This window comes from Equus caballus, chromosome 6, assembly GCF_041296265.1.
Source record: "Equus caballus isolate H_3958 breed thoroughbred chromosome 6, TB-T2T, whole genome shotgun sequence".
In the NCBI taxonomy this organism is placed as follows: Eukaryota; Metazoa; Chordata; class Mammalia; order Perissodactyla; family Equidae; genus Equus; species Equus caballus.
Window position 1 is genome coordinate 26,395,339 of NC_091689.1, and position 13,837 is coordinate 26,409,175.

General features: G+C 62.3%; 1 protein-coding gene across 2 annotated transcripts; it reads left to right on the forward strand.

Annotated features, from left to right (window-relative positions):
* The first annotated feature begins 2,492 nt into the window (after positions 1 to 2,492).
* Positions 2,493 to 13,110, forward strand: AGXT (alanine--glyoxylate aminotransferase). Of its 2 annotated transcripts, none has more exons than XM_001497502.6 (11): positions 2,493 to 3,029; positions 3,111 to 3,303; positions 4,485 to 4,549; positions 5,201 to 5,301; positions 6,506 to 6,576; positions 7,409 to 7,493; positions 8,817 to 8,912; positions 9,686 to 9,755; positions 11,553 to 11,648; positions 12,122 to 12,250; positions 12,712 to 13,110. In XM_001497502.6, exons 1-11 carry the CDS (start codon positions 2,799 to 2,801, stop codon positions 12,817 to 12,819), a joined length of 1,245 nt encoding a protein of 414 aa, XP_001497552.2. In that variant the 5' UTR covers positions 2,493 to 2,798; the 3' UTR covers positions 12,820 to 13,110. The 2 variants fall into 2 exon arrangements, with proteins under 2 accessions (XP_001497552.2, XP_070125785.1); XM_070269684.1 differs by having other exon boundaries at positions 2,620 to 3,029; positions 12,521 to 13,110.
* The last annotated feature ends 727 nt before the right edge of the window (positions 13,111 to 13,837 follow it).

The window sequence follows — 13,837 nt, forward strand, 5'->3', positions numbered from 1 at the left end:
AGCCTGGCCACGGCTCTGAGAGAAGAGCAAGAGGGGTTGAGCAAAAAAAGGACAAGCATTTGAGACAGAGGAACAACACATGCAAAGGCTCAGAAGCACTGGTTATGTTGGAGTGAAGTGGGGAGTGCCACTGGGGGCGGCCATGAGAGCCGGTCCAGGTGTGTGGCTCCCCAGGTGGGAGGGACGGTGGGCCCCCAACGGAAGGAGCCCACAGCCAGTGGGGCTGCAGACAAAGAGGCCAGGGCCAGAGCTGAGCCCGTGGGGGACAGGGGATGCCATCCCCTGGGAAGGGTGGGTTGCGTCATCCCGGCCCAGGGCAAGGCCATGAGCCTGAGATCTGCTCGGGGCAGAGGAAGGGTTCCCTGGGGCTGTGGCAGGTGTTAAAAAAATAGAATTCGACTGAGTAAGTTTTAAAGATTTCATCAGCTTTATGCCGTGAGTCGTGAATCGGGCAGCATCCCATCCAGCAGGTGGAAAGGAGCTGTAAGGAGCTCGATGAAACGAAAGCCTTGCACAGGCAGAAGGGAGCAGAACAAGGAAGTTCTCCCAGCAAAGAGTGGTTTGCCTGTGGCAAGGTCACCTTCCTTCAGGGGACGGCAGGGGTCTATCAGGCGGACGACCCCCGGTGACCCCTGGGTTTAAGACTCGGTTCCCAGGAGAGGCTGACACTGTAACCAAGTTAAGTACTCAATCTTGATTTGGTGACACGGGGCTTAGCACAAGTGACTCCATTTCAGGCCTGTTGTTTCCTTTTTAACACAAGTCACCACCGGGGTTGACTCCAGAGGCCCAGTGCTGCCCAGACGGCACCGGGCCCCAGAGGCCACGGCAGGGCAGGGCCTGAGGCTGCCCACTCTTGGGGGTCTGCACTGGCCCTCCTCACGTAGGCCTCGGGCTGTGCACACCTCTCACCTCTGTGACCCTGCCTCTGCGGTTCCCTGGGCCTGGCAGGTCCTCACCATTCCACTCGAACCAGAGGCGGGCAAACGGCTCCATTCTCCAAGGCTCAGCCCCAATGCCCTCCACTCCCCCTCGACCTTCTCTTGGCAGCCCCCTGGGGTTCTTGCCTCCTCAGCCCCTTAGACCTCTCCTCTCAGCTCCCAGGAGGCTGTTGCAGACCCTGGGCCTCCTCTGCTCCCCTGCCTGCCTGCTGCCTGCAAGGGCTTCTGCTTCCTGCTGACGCTGCAGCCCTTGGGGTTGGTCTGGTCCAGAGTGAGTGCTCAGTGAGGAAGGAGGGAGAGGGGTGGGGGAAGAAGGGGGGAGTGGGGAGAAAGAGGACGAGGGAAGGGGGGAGGAGAGAGGGAAGGAAGGAAGGGAGGAGGGAAGGAAGGATCGTAGGAAGGAACGATTGTAGGAAGGACAGTAGGAAGGAAGGAGGGAAGGAAGGAAGGAAGGAAAGAAGGAAGGAGGAGTGGGAGGCGTTGCTCACGCTGGGCCTCCCTGTGCTCAGGAAGGCCAGGCTAAGGAGCATCTGGGCGTGCCTGTGCCAGGGCCCACATCTTGGTCACCTTCCCCGGGGCCCATGATGGGGGCACGGGGCTGCCCTGGGGGCTCTCTGCCCAGCACGTGAGGCTTGTTCCCTTTGCCTGTGTCTTCACTCATCGGAGGGACAGAGCGCCGCCACCACCCCCGCAGGACCATAAGGGTCCTCAGGTGCTCAGGCCACAGCTATCCAATCTGGCTAAAGCTCGTGGGGTCCCCAGACGCCCAGGATGCCAGACCAGCCCCAGCCCAGCAATGAGTGCTGAATGCAGGGGCTTGGCTGAGCTGGGGGGCAAGTCCCCTTGGGGGAGGTAGGGTGGCAGGGGGTCGGGGGTACTGCCTCTTTGGTTGCCGTGAAAGCTCCTGTGTGAAGTCCTGAAGCTTCCCTGGTTACTAGGGCCCAGGACGTCGGATCCCTGACACAGAGCAGAAGTCCCCACATGCTCCACCTGGCCCCCTGGAGAACAGCTGAGAAGTTTCCAAGGTGCTCAGAGAGCACTGGCTCGCAGGCTCCTTTGCCTGGTCCCCCAGGGGTGCAGGGGCTGTTCTGATTTCCCAGAACACCCACCTGTCAACTCCACAAGCGGAGAAGATTCCCCAGGCGAACACCCCTTGGTTACACTTGCAAACTCCAAACCTCAGGGCCCTCGGGCACGGAGGGGCAGGGGAAATACTTACTTCCAAAAGGATCAGGAATGAACATGTCCTTGGTGCATGCGTGTGTGTGAGTGGGTGTATGTCTATACCCACAGGGCATATATATTTTCTAAATTGAGCCTCTGCACAAGCTAAGCCAGGGGGAGCAAACTATGGCCCATGGGCCAAATCTGGCCCACCACTTGTTTTATAAATAAAGTTTTATTGGCACACGGCCACACCATTGTAGCTGTTTTTGCCCTACAACAGCAGGGTTGAGTAGTTGCAACAAGCCTGTAAGTCCTGCCAAGTCTGAAATATTTGCTCTCTGGTCCGTTAAGAAAATCTCTGGGGGCCCCTGAGCCCAGCAGGATGCACTCGGCTGGGCATCTGTCCTGGGACAGCTGAGAGGAACCGGGAGAGGCTGAAGGGCAGAGGACAGCTCACCACGCTCTGTTTTTCATTGACTGGACTCTGAAGGCTCCTCCTCCCCCCGCTGAGGGTTCAACACCCCGGCTGTCAGGCCCGGACATGCAGGCTAAGCATCAATAAGGGGGCAGGTAACAACGACCAACAACAAAAGGCCGCCTTGTAGCAGGAGCCCATCGATCAGACCTCACCTTTGGACGCTTGCCTGTGCCCACACTTGTGCCACCGTCCAGCGCGGGGCCAGCCGGGAAATGCTCCGGGCGCTGGCAATGGCCAGTGTGGCCCTGGGGCCCCAGGCAGCAGGTTGGGCAAGAACCATGGCCTCCCACCAGCTGCTGGTGGCCCCCCCAGAGGCCCTGCGCAAGCCCCTCTCCATCCCCAACCGGCTTCTGCTTGGGCCCGGCCCCGCGAACCTGGCTCCACGCGTCCTGGCAGCCGGGGGACTGCAGGTGATCGGGCACATGCACAAGGAGATGTACCAGGTAGGTCATCAGAGGGTGGTGGTCAGTCCCCTGAGCCTCAGTGGGGAGACAAGATCTGACCTACATGCCCACCGCCCCCAGATAATGGACGAGATCAAGCAAGGCATCCAGTATGTGTTCCAGACCAGGAACCCCCTCACGCTGGCCATCAGTGGCTCGGGGCATTGTGCCCTGGAGGCCGCCCTGTTCAACCTCCTGGAGCCGGGGGACTCCTTCCTGGTCGGGGTCAATGGCATCTGGGGGCAGCGGGCCGCGGACATCGGGGAGCGCATTGGTAAGAGACAGGGGGCAGAGGGTGGGGTGTGGCCCCTTGCTCTATCCTTCCCCAAGGCCTCTCGCCTCCTGCCAGAAGCCTGGCAGCCCCTCTACCTTGGCCCCTCCCAAGGAGACACTTACCCCCTTTGTGGCCCCTCATGCCTCTACCTCCCCACCAGCCTGCTGCCTCCTTCAAGTAGGTTTTGGGGTGCTCGTGGGCCCCCATCCTCTGTTTCCCAGAGTTTGAGGACAGCAGTTTCTGAGCACATGGGAGAGGCACTGGAGGGAATCCTCTGGTCTCAGCACAAACCCCTAAACCGCCTGCAGCTCTCTGGGTGTCCAGGTGTCACCTCTGCTATGTGACAGGACAGGGATTCAGAGGCCGAAATCCCCCCTCAGAATCTCAGAAACAGCCCTCTTTCTGGAGCACAGACTATGGAGGAGTGGACAGGGTTTTCATTTCCAGAGTAAAATGTTCTAAAGAGAGACAGATCAAAAGCAGGCATCCGCGCTGGGTTTAATGATTGATGGCGGCCTTTGCAAACGTCTCGTTGCTCCTGCATGGTCAGCTCCACAGGTGGCTGCTCTCGGTCCTGGTTAATGGACAACCCCTGATGGCCCAAGGGAGTCCCAATCCCTCACCTGCTCCCTTTGACAACCAGTGTGGGGGCTGAAGGCAGGGCCTCAACCTTGGGCACCCACGCTCCCGTGGCTCTGACTGCCGGCTGTGCAGTCTGGGCAAGCCCCCCCTACCCCATCTCCATCCACACTCCAGCCTCGGGCTCTCCCCTGAGGTTTGCACCATCCTGAGGTCACCTACCCTCCTATATGCAACTCCAGAGGCTGGCCGTGCATGGGGATGCATGGGTCCAAGAGAGGGAGCAGGACCAGGACCGGCCAGCCTGGAGCCCCCAGTCCCCAAAGAGGACAAAGCCAGCTCATGCCCTCACTCATTCATTCATTCCTTTCCATTCATTCATCCACTCATTCCTTCATTCAGTCATTCATCAAACATGGTGGGCCCCTCAGGAGCGACCCTCTGCTGGAAAGGCACCAGTCCATGCAGCCTTTCTCAGATCCTGGTTTACTTTCTGTGTGAATGGTGCTATAGAGGAGCCCGGGAGAGCCCCAGTGCTGATTCCTGCTGTCTGTGTGTGTGAGTTCCAGGCCATTCATTGCTCACTCTGCCCCTGCCCCCAGGAGCCCGCGTACACATGATGGTCAAGGACCCTGGAGGCCACCACACTCTGCGGGAGGTGGAGGAGGTACAGGGGGGTATGCAGCCCCAAGGAGGGGAGGGAGCCATCCAGCAGGGTGGACTCAGAGCTGGAGGCTTGGGGTCCATGGCTGGCCCTCAGCTCTTCCCAGAACCAGGCGACTGGTCACAGAAGGAGCATTCTGATATCTGGGAGCAGGTGGGAGGGGTTCTGCATGGCAGGGAAACTGAGTCCAGGTCCCAGTCCTCTGGGCAGGGCTGGAGGGGCTGGAGGTAAGAGGTGGTGAGCAGGACATGCCCTGACACTTGGCGTGCCAGCCCCGCCTCCGCCCCCCCATCCAGTGAGGTCAGTCCCAACCAGCCCAGACCCAGGAGACTCAGCTGACCTCGTGGCAGTCCCAATAGGATGGGGTGAGATGCTGGGGCCACTCTTCCTCCTTCTCTGGGAGAAAGTCCTTCTCTTCCTGGAACAAGCTCTCCTCCCAGAGCCGAGATGTCTGGCCCCACCTCAGTACACACACGGACCAAGAGGGGCTGTGGCACCTCCAGCTCCAGGTGCCAGAGCTGCAGTGGCGGTGGTGAGAGGGCTGTTTGGGAGGGATCCTGTCCTCCCCTCACCAGGAAAAGTCCTTCAGGGAGGGGGTGGCCAGCCCCTCCCCCTACTGGCTCTGCCCACAGCTGTCACCTCTGTCCCCGTCAGGGCCTGGCCCAGCACAAGCCTGTGCTGCTGTTCCTGACCCAGGGGGAGTCATCCAGCGGCGTGCTACAGCCCCTCAATGGCTATGGGGAGCTCTGCCACAGGTGAGCCTGTCCCCACAGGGAGCCTCTCCCAGGGTGGCATCACTGGGGGCAGAGCCGAGCACAGCTCAGAGCCGGGCTAGGGGTCGGATGGGGGTGCTGGCAGGTCTGCCCCACCTGGAGTTAGCAGGTGAGGCCCAGCTCCTCGCCCTGCGCTCCTCACACCCCAATCCTGGTCACATGGCGTGAAGTATAGGTATCTCTCGGGGTGCTCCATGCTCTGGGCTGAGTCTGGTGGGCTCCTCCCATCTGAGAGCAGAATCAGGTGCTCTGTAGCCGGGTGCCCCACAGTGCCCATTGCCCTCCAGACCCCACGGCCGAGGGGGGCTTGGCGCTGATCCTGCTGTCCGGGTCCCAGGGCCAGCCCGCACCTCACCCCAAGATCCCTAGAGCCCCAAACTGGCCTCCTGCCCTCCACTTCCCTCCTCCAGGCTCCCGCCCCTGCCCGGGTGCACAGGGCCTTAGGTGGGGTCGGATGGGTTCCCTCCTGGGAGTCCTGCTCTGGAGAGCTGACCGCACGACGGGAGGAGAGAAAGTCTCCAACCAAGCAGGACCACCCTGGCAGGGCCTCCATCCACCAAAGGGGACCTAGCCGCTGGAATGGGGCCTGTGGCATCCTACCCATAGAATCAAGCTCACGAGTGTCGTCTGGGCTGTGGCTTCCAGGGGACCAACCTCCCCTCCACACCCAGCCTGGCATACTCTTTATGCCTTTTTCTAAGAAAACGTGGAGGCGGAAGGGAGTCAAAGCTTCCAGCTCGGGCTGTTTTCGGACTCTGTCCTCCCTGGGCTCTGGACTTCTGGCCAGCGGGCTGGGCAGAGTGACTGTTGGCAGGAGGAGTCCCTGGACCCCAAATAGGCCCTGGGGCCTGAGCACGCAGAGCCCCCAGCCGGCCCTGGGACCACAGGCTGCGTCAGCTGACCCTCAGGCACACGGCGTAGGGGGTCCTGCGGCCTGGCTGGCCTGGACTTTGACACTCCATGAGGCCTCTGTGTTGATGCCCCGTCTGCCCTGTGGCTCACCCTGGTTCCAGAACCAGGGAGCTGGTCCTGGGGGTCCAAGGGTCCAGGAGGAGGCACCGTATGAAGGCGGAAGGCTCCCCGGCTTCCGTGCCAGCCTTCAGCAGGCCCTGAAGGCCCCTCCAGAAACCCCATCCACGCAGAGTCTGAAGCCCCTCCTGCTTCTCTCTGCTGCCCCTCCCCCCAGGTACAAGTGCCTGCTCCTGGTGGACTCGGTGGCCTCCCTGGGCGCAGTCCCCATCTACATGGACCAGCAAGGTAAGGCTGTGCCCCACAGCCCCAGGCAGGCCGCTGCTCACCCCGGGGGGCCCTGAGGGTACAGGAGGCGCCCGTGGAAAGGTTTCATCTGACAGTGCCTGCAGGACCACCACTAGCCCACATGTCAGATTCGGGCCCTGGCTCCACAAGGCCCAGGGAAACGCCAGCTCCTCACTGGGGCAGAACAGGCTCCATGAACCAATTGACACGGGGTGTTTCTGCTGGGCCGGCAGGCCCGGGTGTAGGGGACAGGTGGGAGGGAGGAGCTTCTCCAGGGGTGACATTGGAGAGGTCTCAGAGTCCCTGCAGGATGGATAGGAGAAGGGCTGAGGCTCCTGTCAATCAGGTGCAGGGGGCTGGGCTGCCTCTAGTCCCAGCTGGGCCTCAGTTTACCCATCTGCCCCACACCCCGCCAGCCTATCACGCAGTGGTGAGCACCATCATGATGGCCTTTCAGGCCACCTTGAGAAGGCTTCCATTGCTCCATGGTTTGAGCTGGCCCTCAAACCACTGCTCTGAAAGAAGGGGCACAAGGAGGGGCCCTGGGGACACCATATGGGGTGCTGGTCCTCAGGATGCCCACACTGAACCTCTGGGCTGGCTGCCCTCTGCCATGAGGGAGAAGCTGTGCAAGAGGCTCGAGCCTGAGCTCCCAGGCTGCCATGCAGCAGAGCACAACTCGAACCCAGGACGCCCTCCCCACTTCACCCTCCTGGCCTCCATGTAGTAGAGTCTATGGACTGGGGCCCGGCCTGGGGTGGCCCCCCGCTAGAATGGTCCTGCCCCTGCATGGCGCTCAGCCCCCGTGGGCACATGTCCCTCCCCTCCACAGGCATTGACGTCTTATACTCGGGCTCCCAGAAGGTCCTGAATGCCCCTCCAGGCACCTCCCTCCTCTCCTTCAGTGACAAGGCCAAGTGAGTGACCCAGGCCCTGGCCCCCACCCAGGGCGGGACGTGCAGTGAGGCGGGGCCTGGGATTTGGGAGGGAAGGCCTCTGGAATGCTTGCCACCTACCCTGGACTCATGCCTGCTCTGGACAGGTGTGCCCAGGCTTCACAAGGGCACGGTGAGGACCACGGGTATCGGGGAGTGGCCTGGCCAGGCTGGCCTTCGGAAGATGCTCTTCATGAGAACCGGGGTGTGGGATGCAGGGCCTGGCATGCTGGAAATTCCCGGCTTCAAGCCAGCAAGGACTGGTGACAGTGCCAGCTCCCTGCTGCCTCCACCCTGGCTCAGCGTCTAGGTGCTGATGTGGGAGCTGCTCCAGGGAGTGGCATGGGCCACCTTCATCCTGCTGCAGTCCCAAAGTCCCCAGGTCCCTCAGACCCTGAGCCAGGCCTGGAGGGGGCGGGAGAGGGGATGGAAGACCAGCCTCAGGAGGCCATTAACATCAGCTATACCCTGGTGACAGGTGGTGCCATTTACCAGAACAGAGACCATCTGGGGTGAAATCAGGAATCCTGTGTGGACATGGGGAGAGTCTGAGACGCCTGTGGGAGGGTCAGGAGGCAACTTGAGGTTCAAGAAGGGTCTGAGTGCAGAGCTCGAGGAGAGGCTCCTTGAGTCTGGAGCCGATGGAGATCAGACGTGTTTAAAGTTTCGAGACTGGCCAGCATCGCCCAGGGCTTGAGAGCAGAGGAGCCAGGGTCCCTGATGAGCGCCTGCCCACCAGGGTGCAGGGGTTGGGGAGCCGAGCAGGAGAGGCCAGGCGGGTAGGGGAGAGGACAGCCAGGGGAGCCTGGGGTCACCCAGCTTGGGTAAGTGGGGTCACCTCAGAGCCCCTCAGTTACGTTCTAGCTCCCCAGCTTATACTCAAGGGTGTGGGGGCCCCCAGGAGCAGTGAGGCCTCCCCCAGGCCCTGAGCCTCTTTCCTTCTGCCATTTTGATGGGTTGCACTCACCAACAGCAGACCCTCCTGTCTTAAAGTGACTGATCACCTTTTGGTGACCTGAGGAATGAGACAGGGCAACTCCTTGGGAGGGGTCTGGGGAGGGGGAGAGAATAGCCGGGGTCCCCACATGACAGTGTCACACCCACGTGGCAGAGGCACAGGCTGGGCCCAAGGGACAGCGGGGCCGGGCAGTCTGAGGGGCCCATGCCAGCCCTGAACACGATCATGGGGGTCCTGGGGTCCCCGCACCTCTGGATCCCGTCTTCGCGTCAGGAGCGCCTGACAAAAGGCCCTACAGTCGCTCCAGCCTGGACGGGCAGGCGCTCAGTCCAGTTCTTCCTCCCCAGAAACAAGATCTACACCCGGAAGACGAAGCCCTTCTCCTTCTACCTGGACATCAAGTGGCTGGCCAACTTCTGGGGCTGTGACGACCAGCCCAGGATGTGAGGGCCGCAGGGGTGGGGAAGGACTGGGCGTCCGGGAGGGGCTGGGAGTGGCCGAGGGGCATGGGACAGAGGGCCTCTCATCAGTTTCACACACTGGGTTCTGAGCCCCACTTCATGCCCCCGCACCCCAGCTAGAGCCCTGGGATTCACTCAAGCCAGGCCGTTGATGCCCCGACCCGATTTCCCCATCAACCCCTGGATTAGGGGCTCGGGTCCAGCAGCACGGCCCCCACAGTCCTGCCCACGGGGGCGTCTCCTTCCAGAAGTCCCAGTGCACCTTCGGGCATGTTGGATCTGGCCCTGCCACATCTTCCCACCCCTGGGCCTCAGTTTACCTATCTCTTAAAAGGGGAGGGTGAACTAGGGGCTCTCTGTGAGGTGGCTTTGGCCATAACCCAAGGCCCTTTATGTCACACAGGGGGACAGGGACACCAGGAATGGTGCCCCACCCACTGGGCACAGCAGGTCAAATTCAGGCTTCACGGGACCACTGGGGCTACACAGGCCTGGGTGGGGAGGTGAGAGCCAGCACGCACTCTGCCCCCTTCAGCCTTCTGCTGCGATCTGGTCAGCACCCCCACTCTGAGCCTTGCTCTCAAAGGAACTGCCCTTCCCGCTCTGAGCCCGTAACTCCCAAACTGGACATCGCTCCCCTGGGAAGGGGGCTAGCCCCGTTGTCAGAGAGCCGGACCCGTTGGGGCTGGAATAGACCGAGCTACTGCCCTGACCCCACCCAGTGAGGCTGGACCAAGCCCCCTCCTGTCTTCCAGGTACCATCACACCACCCCCATCACCGGCTTGTACAGCCTGAGAGAGAGCCTGGCGCTCATAGCGGAACAGGTGAGGGGGGGAGCGGAGAGCAGCAGCAGCGTGGACCAGGGCTCGGCAGGTGCAGGCGCCCCAAGAGAGCCCCATCCCCCACCCCCCGTGGGCCTGGCCTGAAGAGAAGGGAAAGTTGGTGGCATAGCAGAGAGAAAGGGGTGCTGTTGGCTGCTGGCTGAGGGCACCCCCAGGAGGACAGAACCCCAGGACAGATGCGGTGATGGGAGGGAGCTGACCCTCAAACCACTGCTCTGAAAGGAGGGGCGCAGGGAGGGGTCCTGGGCTCATTTGGGCTCAGGTGATGGGGCAGGTGTGGACCGTCTTCCGACCCTCCAGTTGCTTGGTGAAGCACTCAGTGAGGGCCTAGCCAAGGCTGAAGGGGTATGAGGAGAAAGGGGAGGTATGGAGGAGCGGAGGAGGAAGGTGAAGGGGCCGGGAGGGCCAGGCAGCCAGAGGCAGGTGGTCAAGGGTGTAAAGTGATGGCAGAGTGTTTAAGCTCACGTGTTCTGCTTCAGCAGCCTGGGGTTCGTGGGTTCGGATCCTGGGCACGGACCTACACACTGCTCATCAAGCCATGTTGTGGTAGCATCCCAAGTGCAAAATAGAGGACGATTGGCGTACATGTTAGCTCAGGGCCAATCTTCCTTGCCAAAAAAAAAAAAAAAAGCACAAAGTGTGACTGACCTTCCACAGGCTTGGCACTTTCCTGTAGCCACATCCAGCTGCCAGGGTGGGGGCAGGAGCTGAGCAGAGACAGCTGGGTGTGCCCAGGGTGGTGGCTTTGCCCAGTGCAATGTCCACACTCTCAGGACAGAGGAGGCCAAGCGTGGCCCCAGGCCAGGTTGGTTCTGCAGGACACAGGACAGGAAACGTGGCTGGCAGCACAGCCTGAGGTCCCCCAGGGGCTGCTGCCAGGTCCAGCCCAGAGGCCAGGAAGTGAGCCTGGCTGTGGTGGCCTCCCTGGGAGGCTGCCGTGCTGTGCTGGCCACACCTGCCCTCCTGCATCCGCTCATAGAGCTACTGCCCCAGGGCTGGTGAGAGCCAAGGTGTCCTGAGAGCTGGTGGGTCACCAGCACCCGCGCCCGGGCCATGTGCCAGCGAGCACATGGGCCAGGAGCTGTGAGCTCACAGGGAGTGGCCATGCAGATGGGCCCTGGGGTGTGAGCTGGGTAGGGAAGGAGGGGGTGGATCCGTGTGGTCAGTCAGACAGGGCCTGGAGCGACCGTCGGAGCTGCGGGCTGGGTTGGGGAGAGGCTGAGGGCTGGAAGGAGCTGGTCCTGAGGGAATGGAGATGGCCTCCCCACCCCTGCCTTGACCTCCCTCCCCTCTTCCGTGTCCCTTCCTCCAGCCCCCCCTCCCCCAGGATGACCGTGTGGCCCCAAGGAAAGAGCGGGGCCTAGAGCGACCTGCCTGAGCCCCTGTTCTGATCCAGCTCCCTGCCCCATGTGGCACAGAAGCCCCTCTCCTTCCACTGGTCAGCTCCCCACCTCTGACCGGGTGCCCTCCTCTCCCCCAGGAGCCACTTGGCTCCAAGGACTGGCTGGGCCCCCCACTTCTCTTCTTCCAGACTCAGACTACTTCCACCTGCCCCAAGGGAGCCCCAGGCCCTGCCCCTGGGACAAAGCCAGAGCCCCAAACCTGGGGGCTCAAAGGGCTCCCGAGGGACTCAGAGTCCAGGCCAGGAGAGGATCCCCTCTCCAGCCTGAAGCTGCCCCCACTGTGGACGTGAGCTAGGTTCTCCCTCTCCACGGCCAGGGGAGGGCCCCCGCCCTGCCCTGCCACATCAGCACCCGCTGGCGCCCTCTCCCCACGCAGGGCCTGGAGGACAGCTGGCGGCAGCACCGGGAGACCATGGCTTACCTGCATGGGCGCCTGCAGGGGCTGGGCCTGCGGCTCTTCGTGAAGGATCCCGTAAGAGGCCGAGGGGTGGCGGGAGGGGCAGGTGTAGGGGAGGCGGTCCCGGGGAGCAGGCGATCATGGCTCCCTGGCCTCAGGATCTTAGGACACTTGGTTTGGTGGCCCCACTCTCCCCAGAACCTCTCCCTGAGTAGTCAGGGGCGATCTCTGAGCTAGAAGATGCCCTTCGACCTCCTGAGCCCTGGGGTGGGAGGGTCAGCTGAATACTCCAGGAGGAACCTGAAGCTCCTTTGCCCTAGAGTGGGTGTGACTTGCTGGAGGAGAACAGACATACGGTGCCACCCTGGCGTCCCTCAGTGGCTTGGACGCCCCGTCCCATGGGCTTGAGCTGTTGGGCAGGGGTGCTGACCTCGCTGTCCTCAGGCTCTTTCTCCCCACCCCAACCCCACCGCCACTTGCTCCTGTGGATCCTGAGGTCAAGGCCAGCCGGTGAAGGTCAAGGGGACTGAGCCGGGCCTGTCCTGCAGGCGCTCCGGCTGCCCACTATCACCACTGTGGCCGTGCCCGCCGGCTACAACTGGAGAGACATCACCAACTATGTCATGGACCACTTCGACATCGAGATCACGGGAGGCCTCGGGCCCTCAATGGGAAAGGTGAGGGGGGCAAGGGCCGGCCACACCTGCCACAGAAACTAGACGCACCACCCCCACACAGAGCACCACTGTTCCCAGGCCCGGGGCAAGGTCCGGCGGTCATCCAAGGGGCCAGGACAGCAGGGGTGGCCATAATGGAACATCCTTCTCCAAATCCAAGGGGGGATCTGGGCAAAGTATCCTCTTGCCCCCTTCCACCCCAGTTTTTTGACGTTGTGGGGTACAGCATCTCCAATTCAACCCAGAATGTCCTTCCTTCCCTCCGAGCAGGCGATTCTGAGTGGCCTCGACTGACCACCCTGCTGGACTCCCTTCCCGAGCTCTGTGGGCGCAGAGGAAGGAGAGCCGGCCCTGCACTGGGTTTGGGGGGCCTCCTTGCATGACTGGAGGCAGCTCTCGGCTCCCCTCGTGTATACTCCCCGATGGAGGCTGACGTGTGTGCCCCGCCACCGTCCCCCTAGGTGCTGCGGATCGGCCTGATGGGCTGCAACGCCACCCGGGAGAACGTGGACCGCGTGATCGAGGCCCTGCGGGAGGCCCTGCAGCGCTGCCCCCGGAACAAGCTGTGACCCGCCTGCCTCTCCCATGTCCACTTGCAGGGGCCGGGGGGTGGGGGGCCAGGAGCAAACAGACTCTGCAAGGTGGACAGGGCCCCTGGACAGGACAGCAGCTGCCCCAGCCCAGGCGAGGTGGGACGAGGAGCAGGACCAGGCAGCTGTCCCCAGCCCCAGGTGGCCCTTGTCCCCCCGAGCAGAACATGGGCCATTTGGGCTCCGGATCCACAATACCCTCCCAATGAGCTGCAGTCCCTCGCAGGTCACTGGCCTTCTGGGAATATTCAATAAAGAACTGGTTGGTCATCTGTCCTCACTGTGGGGGGGATGGGCTGCGAGAGAGTCTGACGGGAAGGCACCCATGATCCCTGACTGCACCTCTGGGGGAGCCCTGGGACAGGTCCTCGCCTGGGGCCTCCCTGGAGCTGGTGGGTGGGGTGTGCGGGGGCCCTGGCGCCACACACTCAGGTCCCAGAGCTCACACCTGCAAAACACATCCTCACACACCACCTCCAGGGGAACCGACAGCCCACAGGGCTGACTTGTGACCCAAGTCGGGAGAGCAAGAGCCCAAAAGCACAGTCAGGACTTGAGCGTATGATGACCCAGGGTGCACACCACAGACACGCAGGCCAGTGCAGGTGCCAAAGGTCTGCGTGGGCCTCAGCCCTGCGGCCACTCAGCCCTCATAGGTGCAGCTCGGGGGGGCACCCTGAGCCCCAGCCTCCTCTTCTTTCTCTGCTTCGCTCCCACTGACCTCTGTCCCTTAGTTCCCCCTCCTCCCTTGGGGTTTCCACCTGTGGCTGCCTCCCTCAGCCTCTCCTTCCTAGGAAGTTTCTAAGCAGGCCAGCCACTGATCTCCTCAGGACCGGGTACGCTTCAGGCAGTCACAGCCACGCCCACATTTCCAGGCCCTCGCTGGTCCTAAGAAGCCCCAGGAGGAAAGCCAGGCAGGGTCTCCCTCTTGTCAAGGTGCAGCCCTCTTTGTGCAGGCCAGGGGTTGGCCTGGCTCCATCCCTGTCACTCACACAGG